The 23,927-nt window shown below is 39.6% G+C and overlaps 1 protein-coding gene across 7 annotated transcripts; it reads right to left on the bottom strand.

Annotated features, from left to right (window-relative positions):
* Window positions 1-1,256: 1,256 nt before the first annotated feature.
* On the bottom strand, window positions 1,257-21,602 carry cluha (CLUH binding protein of NUMT mRNA a). Of its 7 annotated transcripts, XM_088427948.1 has the most exons (28): window positions 21,550-21,602; window positions 21,303-21,442; window positions 15,726-15,904; window positions 15,478-15,649; window positions 14,473-14,616; window positions 14,241-14,368; window positions 13,982-14,136; window positions 10,735-10,860; window positions 10,456-10,603; window positions 10,178-10,270; window positions 8,886-9,320; window positions 8,553-8,812; window positions 8,094-8,479; window positions 7,517-7,621; window positions 6,619-6,719; window positions 6,363-6,515; window positions 5,801-5,863; window positions 5,374-5,618; window positions 5,213-5,300; window positions 4,973-5,126; window positions 4,260-4,399; window positions 3,815-3,895; window positions 3,614-3,739; window positions 2,745-2,866; window positions 2,568-2,661; window positions 2,360-2,494; window positions 2,209-2,282; window positions 1,257-1,973 (listed from the first exon to the last, which is right to left on the bottom strand). In XM_088427948.1, the coding sequence occupies exons 2-28, from the start codon at window positions 21,439-21,441 to the stop codon at window positions 1,829-1,831; spliced, it is 4,191 nt and encodes a 1,396-aa protein (XP_088284074.1). In that variant the 5' UTR covers window position 21,442; window positions 21,550-21,602; the 3' UTR covers window positions 1,257-1,828. The 7 variants fall into 7 exon arrangements, with proteins under 7 accessions (XP_088284074.1, XP_088284073.1, XP_088284076.1 ...); XM_088427947.1 differs by having other exon boundaries at window positions 21,303-21,599; XM_088427950.1 differs by having other exon boundaries at window positions 5,213-5,297; window positions 21,303-21,599.
* Window positions 21,603-23,927: the final 2,325 nt, after the last annotated feature.

The raw sequence follows: 23,927 nt of genomic DNA, 5'->3' as shown, positions 1-23,927 counted from the left end.
TCGAAACTTTGAAGATAACTTATTTGAAACAAACAAAAAATGCTTAACGCCATCCCATCCAGATAGTCATCATTTGATTATCTCGGGTATTAATTTTACTCGATTGTAATTGTCATTTTCCATGACAAACATTTTTTCAAATTGTGCCCCCAGTTATTTCATAACAAGTTGTAAATGTGACCCGATTATCATGATCGTACCACACCCAAGTCACTACAATGACTCTTTCGATTCAGAGGGCAAAATGTACATGGCAGCCTGGACACACTCCGCTGGCAGTTTCAGATTTTGCACAGCGCATATCAGGCTCCATTCCCTGGTACACAAAAATACGATACGAAAAACAAACAAACAAAAAAAAAACTATCTCCAGATGATCTGTTGCTCTACATCACAAATCCCATCTCATCCACTCCTGAACCTTTTAAAATTTGGCAGGAATTCGGAAATATGGATATAAATTATATTTTAATGATACTGAGAAGCATTGGTGGTAACGCTGGATAAAATGCCAATCTTCCCTTTAAATTGTTTGTCATATCATTCATATATCTAGGTGTTAAAGTCACCAAATTTTATTATAGTATTTGAAAGTAATTTCATTCCACTGCTTGACCAATGCGAATAAAATGTTAAAAGATGGCCTATTTGATATCTTTCACAGGAAGAAATTGTTAAAAAAAAATGTCATTCAAAAGTCATTGCGTGTTTTTATATAACAATCTTTTTTTTCAAGAGGTTTAATCAAAGAATTGCTTCCTTTATAAAGAGAAATAAACCAGTTCACATGTGAAAAGAATTAGTGGACCAAAAGATATAGGGGAACTTGCTCTTTCTTCTATTTGGAACAAAAGGATCCCTGCATGGCTCCAGATTATTCAGTATAATTGCAGCCAACTACTGAATTTCTCAATCACCATTGGATTAGAGCCATTATGCAGAATCCTAAAAGTCCATCAACAGATTATCTAGATACAAAACCTGGGACTCTTTAATAACATAAAGTAGAGAATCCACCTGGTCTGAAACTATGAATTTGAATCGGATCTGCCTTTTTGAAATATCTCTACAACAGGTATGGTTAATTTCTTTTCTTTCTTTTTTTAACTTTTCTAGCATGTAAGTCTAATTCAATTTTGAATATGGTTTTCTTTGTCCGGTATATTTGTAGAAGTAACATTGTGAATGAAATGTTTCATATCATGGAAAATTACAAATAAACTGTCTTAAAAATAGGAGCAGTACATTCTTACAAATACAGGACCCACTATTTTTATTTTTTAATGTGATTTTAGTGCAAAGCAGAAGGAAGCCTAGTCTCACTTGTCCAGGCTATGCAACCTTAGTTCTACAAGGCTCCTTGAAGAAGCAACTTTTGGCTGCGGGCAATAACAGCACTGCAGGTATGGACGTAACTGAGCCTTGAAACACAACAAATAAGGCTCTGGTGTAAAATGTCGCTCCTGGTCTTTTCAGTCTGCAATCAGGATCTCTTGCTCCAATGCAACCAGATTATTGAACATGTAATGATTTCTTAACACTGCATGATATATGAATTGGGTGTCTCCCCCCCCCGCCCTTTATCTCCTCCTACCTTGTAGGAAATGCCTGCTCAGTTTTCTTCGGTTATACACATCATACAGTGTGTGTTCTGGACTCTTGACACATACTGCATATCTTCTTATGGTATATATATTTTTTCTTTTTCTATTTCACGCCGCTATGGTTTAGTCAGTTCCTGGGCTGGCGGACATAATATAAAGACTGTTACAGCACAGTCTTCACCCCCCGTAACGCAAAAAATAAAGTTTCTGAACACATTGGGACGTTAATCAACAGGAATTTTGTCCACGAGTTCCAGCGGGCGATCTTCTGAGGGCTGCGCACTCTTTTCCATCAGCTCAATTTTCTCAGACTCCTGAAGCTGCTGTCGTCGCTGGACCTCAGCTTTCAGGTTCTCCAGATCTTTTTGGCTGAAAAACACATCGTATTGATTACCTTCCTTCCAAAAGCATTAAATTGATTATTTTCTCATCAATGAAGCATTGTATTTAAATTTTAAAAAACCCGACCAAAAGTATGGTGAAAAAACAATATTTTAAAAAGACAAATTTGGACCACCATGGTGGTCAAAATCTTTGTGACTCACTAGCCAGTATAAAGCTATATTAATGTGACCAAGCATAGATTTGCTGGGTGTGCATTTACCTGAGAGGGATAAAAATGATGCCATTGATGATGTTGAGTTGTTCAAGGATGTTGGCCATGCTGGGAGCAGTGAACTGAACAAAATTGAAATAATAACATTATTTAATGTTTGTGGTCAGTTTGACAAAAGCAGATGGTTCTGGCCAGTCACCTTGAGAGGCATGATGCTGGCACTGGAGCCATTTTTGTAGATTTCATTCATCGTTCTCTGCAGAGCCACAGCCTGTTGGGTGAGGCACTTCAGGTACTCCGAGCTTTCCTTCGTTTTCTCGTGAGCCTCACCCATCTGTGAACAATGAGACTTATTTGAGATGGGGGCCATCCAGATGAGAAACTTTAGGAGGTGCAATCTCTGATACCTGGTTCTTGTAAATAGTGTAGCCTTCCTTTTCGTGCTGTAGTGCAGAGCGGAACTCTGCTTTGCTTTCATAAACCCTCGCGGTAAGATGGTGGCTGGAAAGAAAAACATTGAAGACAATCTCACTGCTGTATGTGGAAGCATTTGGATGTAGATAAGTGACGTATTTGTTCCTCACCTGAGTGCTACTTTGAGTGAACGTGGTCCATGGTACTTTGAGTTGATAGCTAAAGCATTCTCCAAGAATCTTAGAGATAAATCGTATTCCATCACACTGTGAAGCACCAGGCCAATGTTACTCTGGGGGGATGAGATGTTTCACAAGATTGAGTCCACAGAGCGGCAAGGTCACGGTGGAAGACTCCACCTCACAGTTCAAAGGTTCCAGGTTTGATTTCAGCTTCGGCCTTTTAGTTTGTATATTCTTCCTATAACCACTTTAGTACTCTGAAGTACTCAGACTTCCTCCCACAACCCCCCTAAAATGCATGGCAGGTATATTGGACACTCGAAATTGCCCTTAGGTATGTTTGCAAGTGTGAATGGCTGTTAGTCTGCTCTGTGATTGGATGGCAACCAATTCAGAGTGTTCCCTGCCTCCTGCCCAAAGACAGCTGGCATAGGCAACGGGATGCCAGAGACGATAAGCAGCTATAGAAAATGGACGGATGAATGAATTCCACGGGAACAAGGCAAGGTTTTTGCAAAATTTGTAATATAAAATAATCTGTTTGGCGATCCTAATCATTTGAATCAGGTGTGTTACAGAAGGAAGGATGAAATACACGCAGGAATACATGCAGCTTTCGAAATTGGAGTTGCCTACCCCTGGTAAAGGTTTAGTAGCAACTACTCAAAGTTTTTATATTGTCAATCTCACTCCCTAACATAAAAAACAATGATAAAACAACATTCATGAAAGAAATGCTATCCATCCTAAAGATTCAACTTGACTCAAGCAAAACCAAACATTAAAACCATGTTAACAAAACCATAGTTTTAAAATCAGGAGCAAGGGGGTCTTTTGTCCCATTGAGGAAAACTTACATCTAGCAGCGCCATCTCCGGATGGTCTTCACCGCAAACCAGCAGCATGAGGTATCGAGCTCTGTAAAGCAGCTTCAATGCCGTGGACAGTTGTCCATTGGCAAAGCAGTACAGAGCCAAATGCATCTGAGGAGCAAACAGAGAAATAGAAAACTACAATTGGCACAAAAAGAACTGTCGTCAACAGGCCGGGCGGCTTACATATTCCTGAATAGTGTTCGGGTGTTCAATGCCGAGAACTCTTTCGCTCATTAAAACGGCCTTTTGCTGGTTGCTGAGTGCCTGCAGGAAAATAGGAAATTGTCATTTGGGAATTAAAATCAATAAGACAGAAATCTGGAGATGCTTGCTGTGTCCCAGCTTAGGTGCTGCGCTCCTTAGAAGCTGCATTTGAAAGCTCATCACAAAACAGTCTCAAATCAATTATTCCTTTTAAAACTACCTCACAAACTCAGCAGTCTTTTCATGTATTCTAATTAAAAACATTTTAAAATATGTGATGAAAGTCATACAATGCTAACATGTATCTAGCATCGCCAAATTCAGTTTCGACTCCATTCGGTAGACACCAGAATCGGTCTTTGAAAAGATAAAGCCCCTAAGTGGGACACAGGTGTTGTAATTCCATGTAATTGCCAGTGTGTACCTCTGCGTGGTCCCCCATGATGTAATTAAGGCGAGCCAAGAGGCGCAGGCAGGCACAGATTTCCACGTGCATAGCTCCATATACGTTGTTGAAGAGGTTGAGGGCCTCGTTGATTAGCTCACAGCCCTCCTTCAAAAATCCTAAAAAAATCAAATAAGGTCAATTTAATCACAGGACATGCCTATCGACAAACACAAAGTACCCACCATGCAAAAAAATAAAATAATAATAATAATTAAAAAAAAAACTGTCTTCTCCCAGGTAATCCTTGTCATTCATTGCCTAATACTAAATGTGTGTCGAACTCCAGTCATCGAGGGCCGGTATCCTACATGTTGCCCGTTTTTTTTCTCTCAGACGTACCTGATTCAAATGATTAGGATCATTTTCAAGCTCCTGCTGTTTGCTAATGAGCTAATCATTGGAATCAGGTATGCTGAGGAGAGAAAACCGGAAAACATGCATGATACTGGCGATCAAGGACTAGAGTTCAACACCTGTGCACTAAAGCGTAATTCACAATCTCGTGCAAATGGTCTCAAATGTCCCATAAAAGTTTTGATTTTCAATTTATTACAGTGTTCGAGATTGTAACACAACTACAACACAGACCAAATAAAACAACGAACCCTCTCTTGGGTGATACTCATCATATACTGTAACACTGAATGTTGGGGTAAAGCAGGCTCAAGTAGTGAACTCGCGAGCCTTACCTTGTTGCACCTTGGCCTGGCCACTTTGGAAGAAGTGGAAGGCGTCTGAGGCTTTGGGGTTGACGTGTTTTACCACAGGGAAAATATTAAGGATATCCTCCTCTACAAAGGTAGGCTTGTGGCGACTGTCAAAGTTATACTCCTTTAATAGAATCTGGAGAGCGGAACAAAACATTGAAAGCTGTAATGATTACCATTTTGAATAATAATGATGACAAAAAAAAAAAAAAAAAAACCTACTTGGATGCCTGTTTTGACAGATATTTCTCTGAGCAAAGTGATTTTATGAATGCTGTATTTCTCCACCACCTGATCCACATTTTCACTGCTGAAGCGGAGAAGTGATAGATTCAATAATAACGCACCAGGAACAAGTAAAACACACCCCAAAAAGTTGTTACCATTGGATGGTGAAGTGATAGTAGCTTCGTGCTTCAGAGGCAATGTTTTTCCACAACTCACAGGGCGTTAGGCTGGCCCACGCTGTATTGTCGCCATTTCCAGCAACCTTGTTGCGTCGCTTGCGGCTTTTGCGCCGCGACACGAGTTCGTCAACTAGGAGGTGGCCAACAGCATCCGGGAAGGAACTCAGAAAGCAGTTTAGGAAGTGACTTACAGCGGCGGAGAGAGCTGAAAGTTCCACACCCTTCACGATGGGAAAAAAAAAAATTGATCAAATATTTTATTTAAAAATATCCATCTATTTTTTCTGCTTTATATGGGGATGGGTCGAGAGGGCAGCAGTTATTCGACTTATAGTATTTGAACATTAAGTAAAATTACATGCATGAAAATCTGTTCAAACAATTTGCATTGAATATTACCAACCTGGAGGTATGTCTTGAAGATATGTTTTGCACATCTGGTGATTAGTTCAATGATTCCTATTCTCTAAAGATGTAAGGGGAGAAAACATTAGAACGGAGAGACACAAATTCAGTTACAGTGGATGTGAAGTAAAAATATTTCACACATTCATGCAAATAGTTGTGTCCTAATTAGTGTCAAAAAATAACTTACTTTACTGATTACTTGGTTTAACAAATAATTTAGATTACAGTTACATTTAGCTCTTCATGTAAACATGACACGTTTTGCTAATATTTTATTGGAACTGCAATTTTTATACATAGTATTTATTAAAAACATTTTCGCTCTGAACTTCATTAAAAAAAGATATTTTTATTAAATAAAAAGAAACACAGTTCAAAACTTCCCTTAACATATGTTTTTGTTTTTTTTTTAAATATAAAATAAAGCAAGCCAGTGGGACAATTTTTAAACGTACCATGCGACTTAAACAAAAACAAAAACTTATGATATACTGTATTCTTTTTGTATGTAGTGTTTAATACAGTAGCTCCAAGTCCCAAAAAAATATGACACCTACATAGAAGTGTTGCAGCTGGGCTTTGGCAGGAGTCTTGTCCACAAACTCAAGTACAGTGCCCAAGTAACGTATATTGATGCCTCGCTGGTGCAAGGCCTCTGTCAGAGTGGCTCCATCCATGGGCAGAGCACTTTGGTCCAAACAGTCTTTAACCTAGTAAAAAACAAACCACTTTAATCTTAAATATACGGCATGCAAGATGATCTAAAAAAGAAATTCAAACACAGGCCATAACTAAAGTACTTGTATCACTGACCAGAGATGGAATTTGGCAGGAAACGAGGAAGGCAGCAGCATCTTTGAGTAACTGCTTTTGCTTCTGGATGTCATCTGCACTGTCTTCTGGGAAACGTACTCCTGTTTACACAACATATTCTTATTATTAACAGTTTAAGCAGGTAAAATGGATGAAACAGGCTCACGATGGCAACGTAAACTTAAGCAAACAATGCAAAGACAGACAATAATCAAACATATATTTTAACAAGAGTTTACTATTTTACATTTTAACCACGTTATCTCCAATTTGTGATTAAAAATGATCCGTACTATTTTTAACTGTTGCCCTTCCACCAAGTGCAATCTTGTCCAAGGGCTAATTTAACTGCCCAAGTAGCCATTTCTTTGTGAGCAGAATGACACAAAGTAATATTAAATTATTGTCTACGTAAACACCGAACATCAACCTTCTCTGTAAGAGGTTGTAAACTAATAAAAATAATTTTCAGCTACAGTTAGGCATGGGACGATATCAGAATTTGACGGTATGATAAGCCTGAGTAGGAATTTCATAGTATCGCGACATCACAGTATTGAAATTACAGCTTTAAAATACATAAATTATCAAATCTTTTTTGGGTAAATAGCCATTTGGGAAAAAAAATAGAAAAAAAAACGTGCTGGTTTTGTCCGATTTGGACTTTCAAAATCGAGAAACACGGTATTGCCATTTCGGTTATCGGCCCATGCCTACCTATAGTAATGAAACATTTTCTCGGAAAGGTGCAGTCTTGAGCAGTCAACATTTGTGGAAAAACCTCTGTTGTAGTCGTGGTGCAGAAAATTACTTAAGGAACACATTACACTCTAATTCAATATAAAATTAGGATGGATTTATCGGACAAAATACCAAATTACACATTGCCCAATCTTACCTGGGGAGAAGATGTCAGGGTTGAAGCGGATGTCGAAAGACGTATTGCTGATGGAGCCGACAGCCTTGCAGGCATTGAGGACGACCTCGCGGCTTTTGGGGTCTGCTTTTGAAAACGAGACTCATGAGAAGCAGGGCGAATAAAAATGGACAATGAGTTATGTAGTCAACTTAGAATATTTTGCTAATCAGTATAGCAAACACATCATGCAAGGACTGTAGTGTAAAACCCAAATCCAACCCCTCCTCCTCCCCAAAAAAACAAAAACAAAAAACATGCATATCACACAGGACCAGGCAAGCAAGTAAATGTCAACTGATTTGTCAAACACATTTTGATTGATAATAAACAATATGATTGTGGTTGTTTTTTGTTATTTCATTCGCAAGGCTGGCGGAGGTTGGGGCCAACACTCTTCCCCATGCAGGCTGAGGACCGAGCGGACACAGCTACCCAGGTGGATGAAGCCACATGCACAATAAATGTAATGTTTATTTCGAAACTCCTAAAACCTAAACTACTTTTTGCGACTATCCACCAGAGTAGCTGCCTCAGCCTAAGTCGTTTTTGGACGTACCAATACCAGCTCCATCTTCAGCAACTAAGGTCTCCGCCAGCTCTTTGGCCTGAGCTAATCCTGGAATACTTTCTTCAAGCTCCTTACCCTCCAGTGGGCTTTTACACTCCCCGTTCTGTGTGGCTGAAGGCTCCAAAGGTCCATTGGTGGCAGCCTTTGAGGGTGTTTCCACCCCGTCAGTCCCTATGTGGCTGCTGTCCATTTGGACCTGCCCATCTGTAGAGACCAACGTGCTTGAATCTGAAGTAGGTGTTTGTTGTGGATCAGCATTAGTCTGTGTTTCGGACGTTTGGGTGATGGCTGGAAGTTTTTCATTCCTGTTGGCATCCTTGTTTGCTTTCTGTTGCATGAGCTGTAATGCAGCCATCTTCATAAAGAGAAGATATCTAAGGAGGGACAAAGTCCACTATTACACACATGGCATGTTATTGTACAGCAGAGTCATGGACAAACACTAACCTGTGCTCTACAAAGGCCTCAATGAGTTCTTGGCGAAGGCAGGCGAGGCGGTGGCGGTGCTGGCGGGGGAAACCCTGACGCTGACACTCTGGAGCTAACTCCTCTCCCTCCACAGGAAGGAAGTTGAGATCAGGCGGAAATGTGCGCAGAAGGTCCAGAATATAGTGACGCCCATCATTTCCAATGATGCCCTTACATTCGACCGATGAGCAAAGTTCCACTGCTTCGTTCTTCTCATTGAGCACATTGTACCTCTGCACCTATGATGAAAAGCAAGACCCGTAAAATGTCTGTGGTCAAGTTAAGAGGAATTATAGAAGTTGTGTCACTGACTTTGAGGGGCCTGCTGGTCTTCGCGAGAAGCTCCAAATATTTGCTGTGGGACACAACTGTTTTTCCAAAGTCGATGGAGCCATAGATCACGCTTTGCTCCTGTTCGCGTTCCAGAATGCCAGGAATGATTGACTGGGCGGTGACACGGTAGCCTCTGTAGTCCACCACCACTGTCCCGAGCGTATAGAGACCCTCCACATCCACTGCCCCGTAGGCTCTCACGCCATTCAAGTCATTAGTGGGTGCAGCGTGGGCGGCAGCGTCCCCACCCAGCTCGCGATAATGGTCCCTCACATCAAAGCCCGGGCTGAAGAAGATGTTGTTCCAGATGAACATCTGCATATGAGTTTCATCACCGGGGTTTATAGCCATTACGTTTCCATCGATGACTGCCATGGCACCGCGTGTGGCCGCTGCTGCAAAATCGCTGTGAACCTGCAACGAGAATGAGCAGGTTTTTGGTCAACTGTTAAACTGTGCACACAGCAGTAGCATTTCCTTTCCAATTATGGTTAGGCTATGACCTAATTTTTACATATTTTTAATATGGTCTCATGTAATATCCACACATGAAAAGCATTTCAACTTTAAATTAATTCTAATCAGGTTTAAAACAGTTTCTTAGGGCAAAAGTTTGTTGAGCATAGAAGTATTGCTTAACATTAACATAAGTGCTAAAACAAATCCAAAAGTAATTCGAGTACCTTGAAAAAATGGTCAAGGGACTTTCACCTTCCCCCAGATATGCACTTATCAATGTACAACTGTGTACAACTGTTAATACTCCGTGTGACAGGTGTATCAACCATTAAGGCTACCAGAGGCGACGTAATTCTTGTAATAGCTAAAAAGCAGCCTACACTATTAGAGATACTGCACAATTTCCCATGCACAGACAACATTTTTTAATTCAAGGAGAATTTGGAACAGAGCTGACAGAAGTGTCAAATCTTCACCAGTAGAGGGTGCTAACACACTGTGAAACAGCCCAGAAATCTATCGCATCAACACACAGCTTTTGGTGAGATCACATAGGAAACTCCCAGTGTGTGATTCACAAAGCAGATGACTGATTTAGAATTGTATTTAGTGATCAAACTGCTGTATACATTCAACATAACAAATTTGTACAGACAAACATGTTTTGTAAAGTGGTTCTAGAGGTCTTAACAAAAAAATTATATTCTTCACCTCCTGACCTTCAGGAGTGGTTAAATGATGGTATACACTGTAGATAAAAGTATTGAATACTACAATTTTTTCAGTGCAATATAAAGAAAGTGAATCAGTACCTTGAAAATTGCTCGCTCCCTTAGCAGACGATCAGGCAGGTTCTTCCGTGGAAGCTCTCTTGTTGTCTGCAGCTCCTCATTCCAATCTCTAGTCTGATGATTTGCAAAAATACAGTTAAGTCAATACAGCCGTGGGTTTCAATTAAAATGGAGGCTTACTGTCTCCAAAGTTATAAAACCTAGTTGCAGAAAGCTGCACAACAATTCTGTCACATTCGGTCATGCTGATACACCTAATTAGCTAACTAAAGCCTAGTACGGCAAAATGATAGCCTTACCTGTCCTGGTATGTGCTCCTCATAACCCAAGCGGGAGGTGTAAGCGTCCTCAGCTCGAACGCAGTCCATGGCGTGGTCGACTTGTGGTGATGTCCAGCTGTACACCTGGAAAGGCGTAGCTATGCGCTCAAACGGATGTCTCTGGACCCTGCAGCCTCACCAGTAAAGGAGCATTACGTACATTACTTCTCATTCCAATCTAAACAGCATTTCAAATGTTGGAGCCAGCCAATGTCTCCCACCACCAGGTAAAAAGATAAGGAATGAAGATGTTTTCACCTTTTCTTTTGTAGGGCAGTGAAGTTCTTCTTAAAGGCTGGGCTAATCTGGCTCAATAGTTCCACAAGAGAATGGCTCAAGAAACTTGGGTTGGCTGGTTTAGGGTTGAAGGTGTAGGTAGTTGACCTGAACAACACAGACACAAACATGAACAATCAAACTTGAGTAAAGCCCGTTTGTGTATAGAAAGATTACTATCAATGCGCACAACACAGGCTGTGACCCACATACAGTACTATGATATTCACATACATAAAATGAGCTGTTTTGGCATCTAAAATTGAGATTGACACAAATGATGCATGCTTTTGAAACACCCAAAATACACTCTCAAGTTACACCTATAGAATCTAATAAGGTGAGACCACCTACATTAAATATTCAGACTTTTTGTACTAATAGTGTAACATGGTTGGGCATCATTTAAATTTGGATGTTTCCGGTTCTATGGTCTTGGGTTCTATTTGATTCCGGTTCCAAATGATTCTTGGTTTATTTAAAAAAAACAAAAAACAACGTAAACTAGAGTTTGGAAAAATTATATGAACTCTGTTCTTTAAGTTTTTACTGTTTGTGAACTTCATTTGGAGGTACTCATTGCACTACTTTTAACGAAAAGCTATAATAATATTATTTTTGAAAACCTTAAAAAATGACAACATTGCACTAGTTAAAGCTTGCCAGTGTTGACTGAAAGATAGGCTAAAACTAGTGTTGTCTTTCTTTTGAGGAAATGTAATCATCTAACCAGTCTACTGTATATAACTGCACAAGGCTGGAAAGAGTTTTTATTTTTTGCTGAGCACTTTTCTGAAATTTTGACTTAATTTAGCAAATTTCTAGTTTTATGGGGCTTTTTTGTAATTTTGTAATTTTTTATAAAACTATAATTACCTAACATTATAATTACAGTTACTAATGGTTAATGTATCAATGTTTTTTCTGAGTTTGAAATGTCAGAATGTATTTCAATATATCATGCATGTGATTCTTAAGTTAGCAGTGACTTGTGAACTCTCATGCAATGACAGCGTGACTGAGGAGCAGTTTCTTCTTGTCATTAATCAGCCATTGAATGATTCTTTAATGATTCTTTGATGGGGTTGTGTCAGTGGAGATTTGATGTAAGAATAACAATTGAGGTGCGAGGAAGAGTCAAGTTATTCAGAATTCAAACACTGTTCTGAGGAAAATAAAATCTTGATAAGGCTATTGAATTGACATCCATCTACTGTTTGGTGTATTTGTTTTGAAGTCGATGCAGTATGTTTGTAGTGTGTTAAGTTATGTTGTTACATCATGGGCAATAAATAAACAAACTTAAAAATAGGAAATGGGGAAAAAATCTTCTCAAACTTTTAAAGTATCCGCATTGCTCTAAAACCCGTTTCATCCCAAGTTGCCAAAATCTTACCATACAAGCAACTAACTTGACTAACTAACTAACTGACTTGACACGACTACTACTCCACTGACAGTGCACTGACGTTTGACTATGCAGCTTTTATGAGAAAGAACTACGTGCAACCTGAACCATGGCGGTTGTACCATCCAGTTCATCTAACGAAACCAATGCACCCACCTGCGCCGAAAGCACGGCAGAGCTAGACCCTGCTTGCCTCGTCTCTCAGTCAGCACTACTCTTTACTGGGCACCGGTGCTGGGAACGCACCTGGTGGAGAACAGGGCCGACCGAAAGAAACGGCAAGGCCCCGCATCCGCTTGAGAAACCCGGCAAGACCCCGCTTCCATTTCTCTCAGTTTGCCATGCGCAGGCAGTTGGGCAGCAGAGAGAAGCTACAGCAGAGGGGCACGCACGCGCTTCCTTTATCCATGCTTCTTCTGCATGGCTAACTATAAATTGAAATTTAGCACTGACATTTTAAAGTTCAGAGAGAACCGGAATTATAATCCTGGGTCCACTGATTCCCGATTCTCTGTGCCAAACCCTAACTGGTAAAGATTAAAAATATCTCTATATACTTCAATCAAGTACACCAAAAGCAACAAAGACGCTGTTCATTTCTCAATCTCAACAGAGCAATCAAAAGTTAAAAATATTTGTTTAAATATCAGTTATTCATTATAGTGTGTCTAATGGTTTTGTCTGCTGAGTGCAGTGTAGGGAGTAATGCATTACAGTAATTACATTACAAAAGTAAAATAATGTAATGCATTATTTTTTGCTATAACACGGTGGTGTAATGCATTGCACACAAAATAATAGTAATATTCTATTCAGTACAAACGAGAGTAAAGCAATGCATAACAATGCATTTTTAACCAGAGTGGTGTGCGTGTGTGTCCCAAAAGTACAGCGAGAACAGAGGAGAAAAAGCCTATGGCAAAATGTTTACGTTCTGTTGGTAGTATCTACTAAAGCAGAGATGAGTGCGTTGAATACGTACACAAGATGATCATACTCTCATTACTCTCAGTTCATCAGAGATAAAGACAAGAAGAATATAATAGTTAGGTGCGCTTTGTGCACAACACCTAAAGAGCTGTCCACTAACTTGACAAACCATTTAGAGCAGAGGCATAGTAACGTGAAGTCAGCGAAAAGAAAACACTTAGAGGATTGAAAGTGAGGATAAAACAAAGTTCTCTTGCTCAAAGATCCCCCTTTTACCTCAAGAGGTTAGGAGACTCATGGCGGAGTATGTCATATGTAGAAGATGTTTTGCCACTTTCCACAGTGGATTCGCCAGAATTTCTAAAACTTGTCAGCGAGATCCCTGTCGCTACTAGCAATAACAACAAGGTCAGCTAACACAGATTTTCACAGGACAATTGCTATTAATAATAGTAAATAGTTTTGGTCAATGTGTATCAGAATGAAGCATACAAAAACTCACGTTTAACAGTATGTTAAAGACGATAACGATGATGTAGGCTCGCTGGTAAAGTTAGCCCCACTGAAACCATCTATTTTTGAAACATCTGTCCCTAACCCAGCCGACTGAACTTGAATTTGGATAATGTTGAAATTGTGGAATGCACTGTTTCTGCCTAACGAAAAAACAATGTATCTTAATTTAGAATAGCAAATCCATATTTTCAGTTATGTTGGTGAGAGTAATATAAAAGTAATGCAATGTAATGCTCAACAATGGCTGAGTGTATGCTTTTCATTTAAAATGTGGGGAAACTAGTTACGAATGTTCTACCCAAAGAAAATTGCAGCAAACTAGCCCCATTTGAACCATTAACATGAGGTTAATAGAAGTTGGAAAAGTTAACTAACTGGTTGAGGTAGAAGCCGCGTGTTGAGGCAGTGACACTGACGTGGCGCTCTTCTACTGTCACGATGTACAAGTACATGAGGTCGCCATGCATCTTCCTGTTACCGGGGGGAGGATTCCAGCCACTCATGGTCAGAACCTTCAGGCACTGCATGGGCTGTTTTGAAAGATGAGGGTACAATTGCACTATAACTGAGGGTACACAGAACACCACAAGCTAACGATGACTGACCTAAACTGCACACTGAAACGGGGTTTTACCTTCCAGTCCTTGTTCTGTGGCTGAAGGGGTACCAGAGGGCGCTCTTTACTGCCGGGGAGAATGTGTTCTGGGGGGGTGCAGTCAATCTGCTCCAACTCACTGCCCTTTTTCTTCCGCTTCCCACTATCTGTAGTCGAAAAACAAACGCCATGTCATCATTCTCGCACAACATTTGACAAGCGTGCAGCATCTACAATGTCATTAGTGCATACTGAAGCACTTGCAGCGTACCTCCAAGGTCTCCATCTGTGAAAATACTTAGGAAGGAAAGAGAGTTGCAGTCCACTCCATTGTAGGCATCTGACGGGTCCAGACTCTTTAACAGGTCTCTGATGTGACGCACGTGAATCCGGGCTTCACGTACAGTGTACGGTTCTAGGCAATAACAAGCATTTTCAAGATTGATTGTCTTGCTTCCATTTACAAGACTGTGCAAAGTTCTTGGGCTTTGAAACCTAAAAAGTAGGAAAGGTTCCACAGTTTTGGAGATGTAGGCTCCTACAATTTTAGATTAAATGGAATTTCTTTCATGTGGCTAAGTTTAGAAGCTAGTTAAACCTTCGGTTTGAAAAAAATGATGATGGAGAGTAGAAAAACGGAAAGCTTTTCATTGTGTAATTCATTTTTGTGAGAATTTTTGTGATTTCATTTAAAAAGCTACATTTACTGAACCCTTCCAAGTCTTTCATCCTCCTCCTCTCTTAAAAGGTACAAGGGTGACTGTTTCTCTCTTGTAGGTCACCACAATCTCCCTTTGAATAAAAGGACAGATTAGTAAAATTAAGATTTATGAGCAAAATTACAGATTAGTCAATTAATAAAATTATCATTTGTTGCACCCCTACAAATTACAACAACCTAAATGACTAACCATGCCTATCATATTAAATATTATGAATAAAGCAGCAGATGAATAAGTAGGAAAAAGGGGTAATAGATGGTTTTTGATAAGTCATGCCTATAGAACATGCCATAGAAAAGAATGTCTGTGAAGATAAATTCAATTTTCTTAACCTTTTACCTTTTCATAACTAAACTGACTGCATGATTTATGACAAAGAGTCATAGGATGTGTGTTTGTGTTATATGCAAAGACACCTCATACATACCAATGTAGCTTGGTGTGTGTGTGTCTATGATAAGTCTGAGCGCTTTTAATGTTCTCATGTCTTCATGACTTTTTAAATGTGAGACTGTGGAAGACGAAAAGGAACTGCAGGTGTAGCTGGAGCTGACCTTCCACCACTTTGAGCAGTGAGCCTTCCTGGAGGCCTTCAATGGACTTGAGCTCAGCAAAGTTGGCCAGCACATTTCCGTCCAGCTGCAGTGAGAAACAGGTACGGTGGCAGGTGTCCTCTCTGTCAATCAACACCTGGTGGATCTCTTGTACCATCTCCTGGGGAGACACCTGACGAGAACAAGGAAGGAGTAGAATTGAGTAAAGTACAATTACATAAGTCGACTTTGAGATGTTTCTTCTGTACCTGGAGGTCGAAGGATTCAGCTCCAGGTGCCTGGATCTTTACTGTGAAGCCAGTGTCTTGGATGACTATCACCTCCTGCTCATTGGGGTCATCTCCATTAATTTCACCGTGCCCATCCCCCTTTGATTGCAACTCATCTGTACGCTCATGTGCACCTCCACCATTCACCATGACTGTGTCTGCACACAAACGCAAACACAAAGCTCACTCATTTAGATTTGAAGGAGCACAAACAAGATTGTGTAATGCTGCAACAAAACCTCCAGACTATCGGACCACATGACGGGCTGATGTCCTGCCAGGCAGTCTCGTCAGCAACAAAGCACAGAGCCAGAGGCTGGATTAAACTGAATTCATGAAATACTCACCAATCTTTGACAAGATAGTTTAGTTTTGACAAATGGAACAACATTATTTTCAAAGACGATTTAACTCAGTAAATACCACTTTTAAGCATTATACTGTTATCGCTGCTATAGTATATCGCAACTGAGATGTCGCTAACATCACCTAAACCCCAAAATTACACATGAAGAGTATCTTCAAAACATAATTGCATAATAGATCACAATATTGTTGGGGCGAACAAAATGTGGTTGATTTTCAAAATCCTTCAGCACTACAATAAAAACATTGGGCAAATACGCATACAACCCCTGCCGCTGCATGTAGCATTATAATCTCCCTAAGTATCAGAAATATCAGTGACAGTGAAGCAAAAAGTACTCCCATCGAAGTACTAACCCAGGCATGGCAATTGAGCAGTAGGACTACAGAGATTCATGCCGTAGGAATTCAGCTGCTGTCAGAGTGTGTGTATGTGTGTGTGTCCTTGCTCTCTGTCAAGGATAACATAGCGTCAGGGTTGTTAAGATAGGGGGTGGAGCTTCATTAAACTAGACCCTGACCAGCACTGGCAACAACTGAAAAAAGTGGGGGTTGCAGTCACAGGACAGAGCAGACAGCCTCTTAAGACCAAACAACAGATTCACACCAGTTCAAACTGGAATTAAGGACAACACATTGAATTTTGGAGCGGGGGAAAGAAAAATTTCACGACAAAAAAAAAAAAAAGTTGAACTTTTGCGTAGGGTCATTGTCGCGACCATTGTACCCCATCAATTCAATCCCACAAAGTAATTGCCTTTACGTTTAATACAACTAGGCTAATTAATACCTGCTTTTACATGTACAAACAATGATCAACATATTATTACTTGTACAAACAATGATCAACATATTATTGTTGGCACTTTGCTAGTATAAAGTGTTAATAACAGCATTCTTATGGATGTGGCAATCTAGCTGCCAAGTTATTACAAAAATGACCAACGTATTTCTGTCTGTAACGAAGTAAGAACATCAATGGATATCTGAAGTAATGTATCATTAACTATATTAAGACCTGTTACCATAAATATTTAGGAGGTAACATCACTCTGCATCATTTTGAAAGCAATCCAGATACAATGACAATACATTCATTGAGCGTATCACAGACAAGGATTTTTTTTTTTTAATTGACTTTGAGAGGTCATCATGCAATCTGCTGACTGAATTTCACTAGTGCAATAAATATATGTCAATGTATTTTTAATTTCATTGCATATGCAAAGAATGTCTTAAGAAATAGGCCAGGATGTAGTGTGCAAGGCCTTTGACTTAAAGCATCAGGCAAATTTACCGCTGTAATTGCAAAAACAATTCTGAGTCTTCTTCAAATCCAAAAATTATTCCCAAATTATTTTTACGAAAGTCCAAAGTGCAGGTGTTGCATTTACCATTGTCCATAGTAATAAGAAACATGGCCGCCTCCAGACAATTGCCATCCCTCACGTAATATAATTTAATGATAACTAGACCTACGATTATATATAAAACATAACTGTTGTTCATTGACACATTCATTTGCAAGTGTTTGAAATTTACAATCATTTAATGTATTGTGGCGGACACTAGGACCATGTCTCTCACCCAGTAGGCATGATGCTATGATCCTAGTGTCCGCCACAGTATTCCTTTTTAATTAAAAATGGTCTAAATCTTACACACTGTCCCTTTAAAATCTATATTTTTTAACTTTTGTTTTTCCCAAACAGCAAGGACAAACAATGATGAACCCATTTTCAAAACTTATTTGTTTGCCAGTCATTTTAGAGCATTTTTAGAGCTAGTGGCAGTGACCAAACTATGGAAGCGTTGCTATGGATAATTCTGCATTAACCAACCAGGCCATGTTTTGAGGAGGTTCCACATTAGAGTACTTTATTTTAGGGACTCTAAAAACGTTCTACTTACATTGTACGCCACATTGTGTTATAATATTGCCCACTACGCATTTATCGCAGCCTGGTCATCCTAGAATGGGTGTTCCCTTCTCAATCCCCCCCACAGGGTTTTTCAGTTTTTCCTTGCCCCCTTGAGGGTTTAGATTAAGGGAAATTAATATCCACTGCAGCAAATGAGGTAATTAAGAAACTGCAGCTATTAAATTAGAGGCCACTACCTGATTAAACATGTAATTGCGACATTAAAAAAAAGCTAACTGAACTCCAGTTCAAAGCAGTATATCGTATCGCGCCTGAGAACACAAAAGGTAAAAGGAAAAATTGAACATTAATCCCACAAAGAAGCAGCCATTTACCAAAAACAGCACTACAAGAAAGCACAACTTCACCGTTAGATACAAAATGTACAATAAACCAGACTGAGCTAAATGCTTGACAATGAATGTGTGCCATTCAGGGCCCGAGAAACGCGGGCCCTGGCAGCTAATGACGTCAACCAAGAGTAGGACAACCCTGAAAAACAACAAGGACGTATGTGATGTTCACTGCACCCTTGACCAAGTCTCCTGACAAATTTAATAATTCTATCTGAGATTTGGAATTGTGCCTGGGAAGAAGTTCAACTTGATTACAGTAACATGGACAAGAAACACCATTATCTTGTCGGATCAAATGAGTTTGTGAGCGGGGGAATAGTGTGAGTGTGTCGGTGATTCTCGGGATTAACCCAGTCACCCTTCACCCACCTCGGAAGCATTAAAGCCCACAGAGCGTCATCCTTGACTGGTGCAACATGCCAGTCCTGGAACATCGTTCAGGACCTATTCAACCTCAATTTGATGTTACATTTCAGATAGATATAGATAAACATAAAATGATGCCATTAATTTAGATATTTGCCAAACAAAGATCATAAATGTGTTCTTTTGCTTGAATAAAACCAATACTCATGGCTGTATTAAATTCGTTATTTACAGCATCGATGCTTTTTTCACAAGCTCATTGAACCCAATGCTAACCAGCTTTAGTTCCAATCAAAAAATAAAAGTCTTCATCCTTGTCACATACAGCGGCATGCAAAACAGCTTAATGGTTTTTCACTAGGTGGGAGACGGGACAATTAAAAAAAAAATATTGATGTCGTAACACACAATCTATAGTTTTGTATTTAAATACACAGGCCTAGATTTCACAAGAGTGAGCAAATTCATGGGTAATTTGAGACGAGACCATCATTATTATTTCAATTTAATCAATAATTATTTTATACCAAGCCACTTGGTACCGGCCCACACAATCCCCTCACTTGATTGTAAATATAGACTCTCAGGCTGAACCATGCTTTTTAAGAACCACCCTAAAGCAAGCTTCATTATTTTATGTAAATATTGACACTAATGTGTCAGCTGATTAAAGTGTCACACTAACTCTGCGGCTCATTACTAGTTGTGGAACAATTCGTGCTGGAGCCGAAAGAGATTTTAAAACATTAATCAGAATTTGTTCTTGCTCAATACAGTTAACTAATAAATGACAGTTGCAGAATTGAAACCAATATCACACTCATGTTATGTTGCTCTCCACATCATCATGGCAGCGATTATGTTAGGCACTTGGAATCACAGTCGTGATTCATTAGAACATCATTCCCTCTCGTGTGATGCTATACAAATATATACTAATCAAATTGTGGCCATAATGTGGTTGGTTGCGTTTGTGAAATTTGTGGTGGCGCCGTTAAATATGACTGACTGGAATTGTTGTACCACTAAATAATCACTTCCTAGGACACTAAAAACAAGTTTGTTCAACTATTAACAATTCAGTTTTTAAGAGAGCAAGCCAATTTCAACATTTAGTTTTAATGTACTTACACAAGGACGGACCATTACTATAAATTGAACAAATTTTGACAAAGAGGCTTAGGCCCAACACTGGCCACTGGTGATATGTGCCTTGTTTCAATAAAAGCTTGCACAACACTGATTTAGGTTCTGTTCTCCCTGCATGTTTAATGATTAAGATGAGGAACAGTACACCTCATTGTGGGATAGGACTTTTTAAGACAATTAATTACAGATAAAATAATGCCTTCAAGTTGATGGCTGTTTACACAATTGCTTGTATAACCACGTGCATAATTGTGATCAATATGTCTTGAATTTAAGTGCAGCTGTCATGAGTTATTTTGGACATTAGCACAGATCATTGCTCACTACAGCAATAAAGTGGATATTTAAAATAACAATAGATATATAATCATAATGGGATCGGTGCAACACACGCTTGGAGATTTATTGTCAAATGAGGCGAGTCAATGTGCCACATGACAACCACGCAAGCTGGGGTGACTTGCTTTCCAAGTTGTGTAACTTCTTTCCCGACTGACTGCCACGCTCGGCTCGATTTCAATCTAGCAACATGAGCTCGTTGCTCTGGCTTCACCGACTAAAGTCCCACGGCACAACTTAAACGCAGAGAATACTCACCTGCTTGCATGTCTCATTAGAAGCGTAACCTTCCCTTTCCCTGCGAACGCACCTTCATGACTTTTTCTACGTAACCACCAGCTTCCGCTTCCCGGTCGAGGAGGAACACTCGATTGCATTCTCAACGATAGGGGAGGACAGGACTCCCGGAGCGTGTTACGAAAAGCGCCCCGGTGTTTTGCTGGATTGACAACAATTCGTCTTTGACTATAAAACGATTGAAATAAATGACCAAGTGTGTGAGAGGTTCACAAAAAGCGGTGAGATATTTACGGTGAAAGCAATTTACATTGACCTCCCCCATGTTCATGCAGAAAGTGTGCGACGCCATTGAAGGTGACCTTCAGTATCGTGTACGTCATCACGAGTTTGCGCAAAACGTCTCCAACTTCAGATAGTTTTGCCGATTGGATTTTTCAAATAAAAAGCGAAGTTTTACGGGTATTGCGTGTGCGGGGTAGGTACGTAGCAAACCATTCACTAGCATGACTAAAGCGCTTGACAGCATGGATACTGTTAGCATTACAGTTAAACTATTAGGGTTAGTTAATGTACTTGTGTATCATCATCCAGTGACTTGCACCCGTGGCTCGAACAGGCTTGAAAACGGTGATTTTGTATTCCTTTGGAAAGCTATGAAAACATCGCCTATAACGTTAGCGTGTATTCCAGATGCAGCACTGGACATATAACGCGATGCAAATGTAACAGTAAAGTGAGAGCGAGAGCTTGGCCAAATTGGATTGCAACCAACTTATAGTGTCTGTACATATGAAAGACGGAAACATGTTATTGCTCACCACAGTCACAGGACTCCTTCAAATGCGCCCTGCTGCTCTCGTCTACGACCTGAGCTCCATCCCCGGCTTCTTCCGCAGCAACATCAGCCGGACTGCAGCCGGGCGCAGAAGCCGGGGTGTCGTCCGTCTTGCTCACCATGCTCAAAAAAGACAAACGGGCGACGTGACAGTGTTAGAGAAGTGCTATTCACAAGTCTGCTTGCTGTGCTTTAGGGACGGTTGGCACATGCGAGGGGGACGGACTCACAAAAACAAATGTGCTAAGGAAGGACACCTCTGCGTAGCTCACACGTGCTTTTCTCCTCTTGACCTCTTTGCCTTTGCCTGGTTAAGCCCCGCCTGTTGACTTAGGCCACTACGGAAAGCCACGCGCGACAAATCCCAAACATCCAATCTAGTGTTTCAAGGTTTTGTAGGTCATAGCTATTGTGGTCCATTTTTTTGTTATTTAGCGAAAAACAAAACATTATCTCAGAAAGTAATGAAAACATATCTGGTAAGGTGTACTCAATACTCAATATGTGTGCTTATGTAGTTGAACATGTGTCTATTTTCCAGGTCCAGTGCCATCCAAAATTAACAGCACCCCATGATATCTGCTGTATGAAATTGAATACAGCAATTGGTTTTTCAAAGCTCTTTGCGTTCTATGTAGAAGCATAAAAAGATTTTAGGTTTACCAGACATAGACTCAAGCTCCTCCCATGGCCATCCGTCCCCATAATTCAACCTCACAGAAAACCCGTGGATGAGAAAGGAACGTGCATAGAGGGCCCAGGTCAAAGCATGATTTAGGGCAATGGTTCACAAAGTGGGGTCCTTGGCCTGACTGCAGGGGGTATGTGAAATAATATGGGTTATTAATTATATATATATATATATATATATATATATATATATATATATATATATATATATATATATATATATATATATATATATATATATATATATAAAGTTCGTCAGAGATAAAGACAAGAAAAATATAATCGCTAGGTGCACTTTGTGTGCGACACCTATAAGCTATTCACTTTGTCAAATAGGACCAGTGATTTGACAAACCTTGTCATCAAGGTCCCTGTTGCAATTAGCAATAATGACAAGGTAAGCTAATGCTAATTTTCACTGTACAATTGCTATTAATAATAGTCTATAAATACTTCTGGACAATATGTATCAAGATGAGGCATACAAAGCTCATGTTAGCCAGTATGTTAAACACCTTAATGATGATGTAAGCTAGCAGCTAACGTTACCCCCAGCGAAACCACCTATTTTTGAAACATATGTCGATAACCTAGCCAACTGATCTTGAATTTGAATAATTACATTGAAATTGTGAATTGTATTAACTGTTTTTACCAAGAGAATAAACAATGCATCACGATGCTGTGAAGTAAGTTATAAACAGGTTAAAATACTAAAAGAAGATTTCGTATCTTGTCTTGAAAGGTTTACAATACAAAACAGATGAAATCATTAGTACTGGTTTTAGGCTTAAACCAAGCTTTCACTGGATGTGTAATGAGCATAATGAGCAACAGTTAGGATGGCAAATCTATATTTCCAATTACAGTAGTGAGAGTAATATAAAAGCAATGCATTAGTAGTGTAATGCATTACAGTTAATACAGTAATATTGTAATGTAACTAATTACTTTGAATTAACAGTAATACAGTAAGTAATAAATAATGCATTACAGTTTTGAAGTAACTTGCCCAACACTGCTCACCATAATAATGTTGCTGGCATCGACAGATGAACAAAGATACACTATATGTCGTGAATAAATAACAATGACCTGTAAAAAGAAAAAGTGGTTGGGAATAACTGGTGAACTTAACAGAGAGCAGTGATAGTATGTAAACACCAGCAAACTCAATCAACAAATGAACTTTGACCTAGTTTAACCTCCCTATAATCAGCTCTTGGCACTCCATGGTGTAATCAGTCATTGCAGGGTATTAATTGCAATCACATGCATGCATGCATGCACAGTACATGTAAACTAGTCAAATATGCAGTGGGAAACAAACATGATACACACACAGGGGGTTGTTCAAAGGAATACCAAAGTGTGTATGGGGTGTAGGAGCATAGCCCTCTGTTTCCACCACCTCTGGTTATTTATTAATTGATCTAAATCAATGGAATACGTTATTAACAGCAAGTGTGGTTCCCAGCCTGTGACTTTACACTTTCAGTTGGTTGGTGTACTTATCTAATGCTTACTTATTCAACTGTACATTAATTAACTATCGAATAAAAATACATGTGCAAAATTTGTGAATTGCAAGACAAATTGTAGTATCATTTTCTACTATTAATCAATCTCAAGTTAGTTAGTCAAACTCAAGGCGTGGGGGCCATATCTGACCCGCCATTATCATTTTATTTGACCCTCGAAATGCTCATTTGACTTCAAGCTTCTCGCTAAAATTGCAATGTTGCAAGTTGTTTTTTCTTCCCACGCACCGTTTTTATTGGCCTCTGATTACAAAATTAGCTAATTGTGTTACGAAAATACAAAAATGTATTCGATTTCACAGTCATACCGTCCCTCTTACAGAAACTTTAACTCCAACGCACCATAAAAATGAGTTTGACAACCCTACTCTACAGGA

This window comes from Hippichthys cyanospilos, chromosome 11 (assembly GCF_059441005.1).
Source record: "Hippichthys cyanospilos isolate Australia breed blue-spotted pipefish chromosome 11, RoL_Hcya_1.0, whole genome shotgun sequence".
NCBI classification, from domain to species: domain Eukaryota; kingdom Metazoa; phylum Chordata; class Actinopteri; order Syngnathiformes; family Syngnathidae; genus Hippichthys; species Hippichthys cyanospilos.
This window is presented reverse-complemented; position numbering and strand designations above follow the sequence as displayed.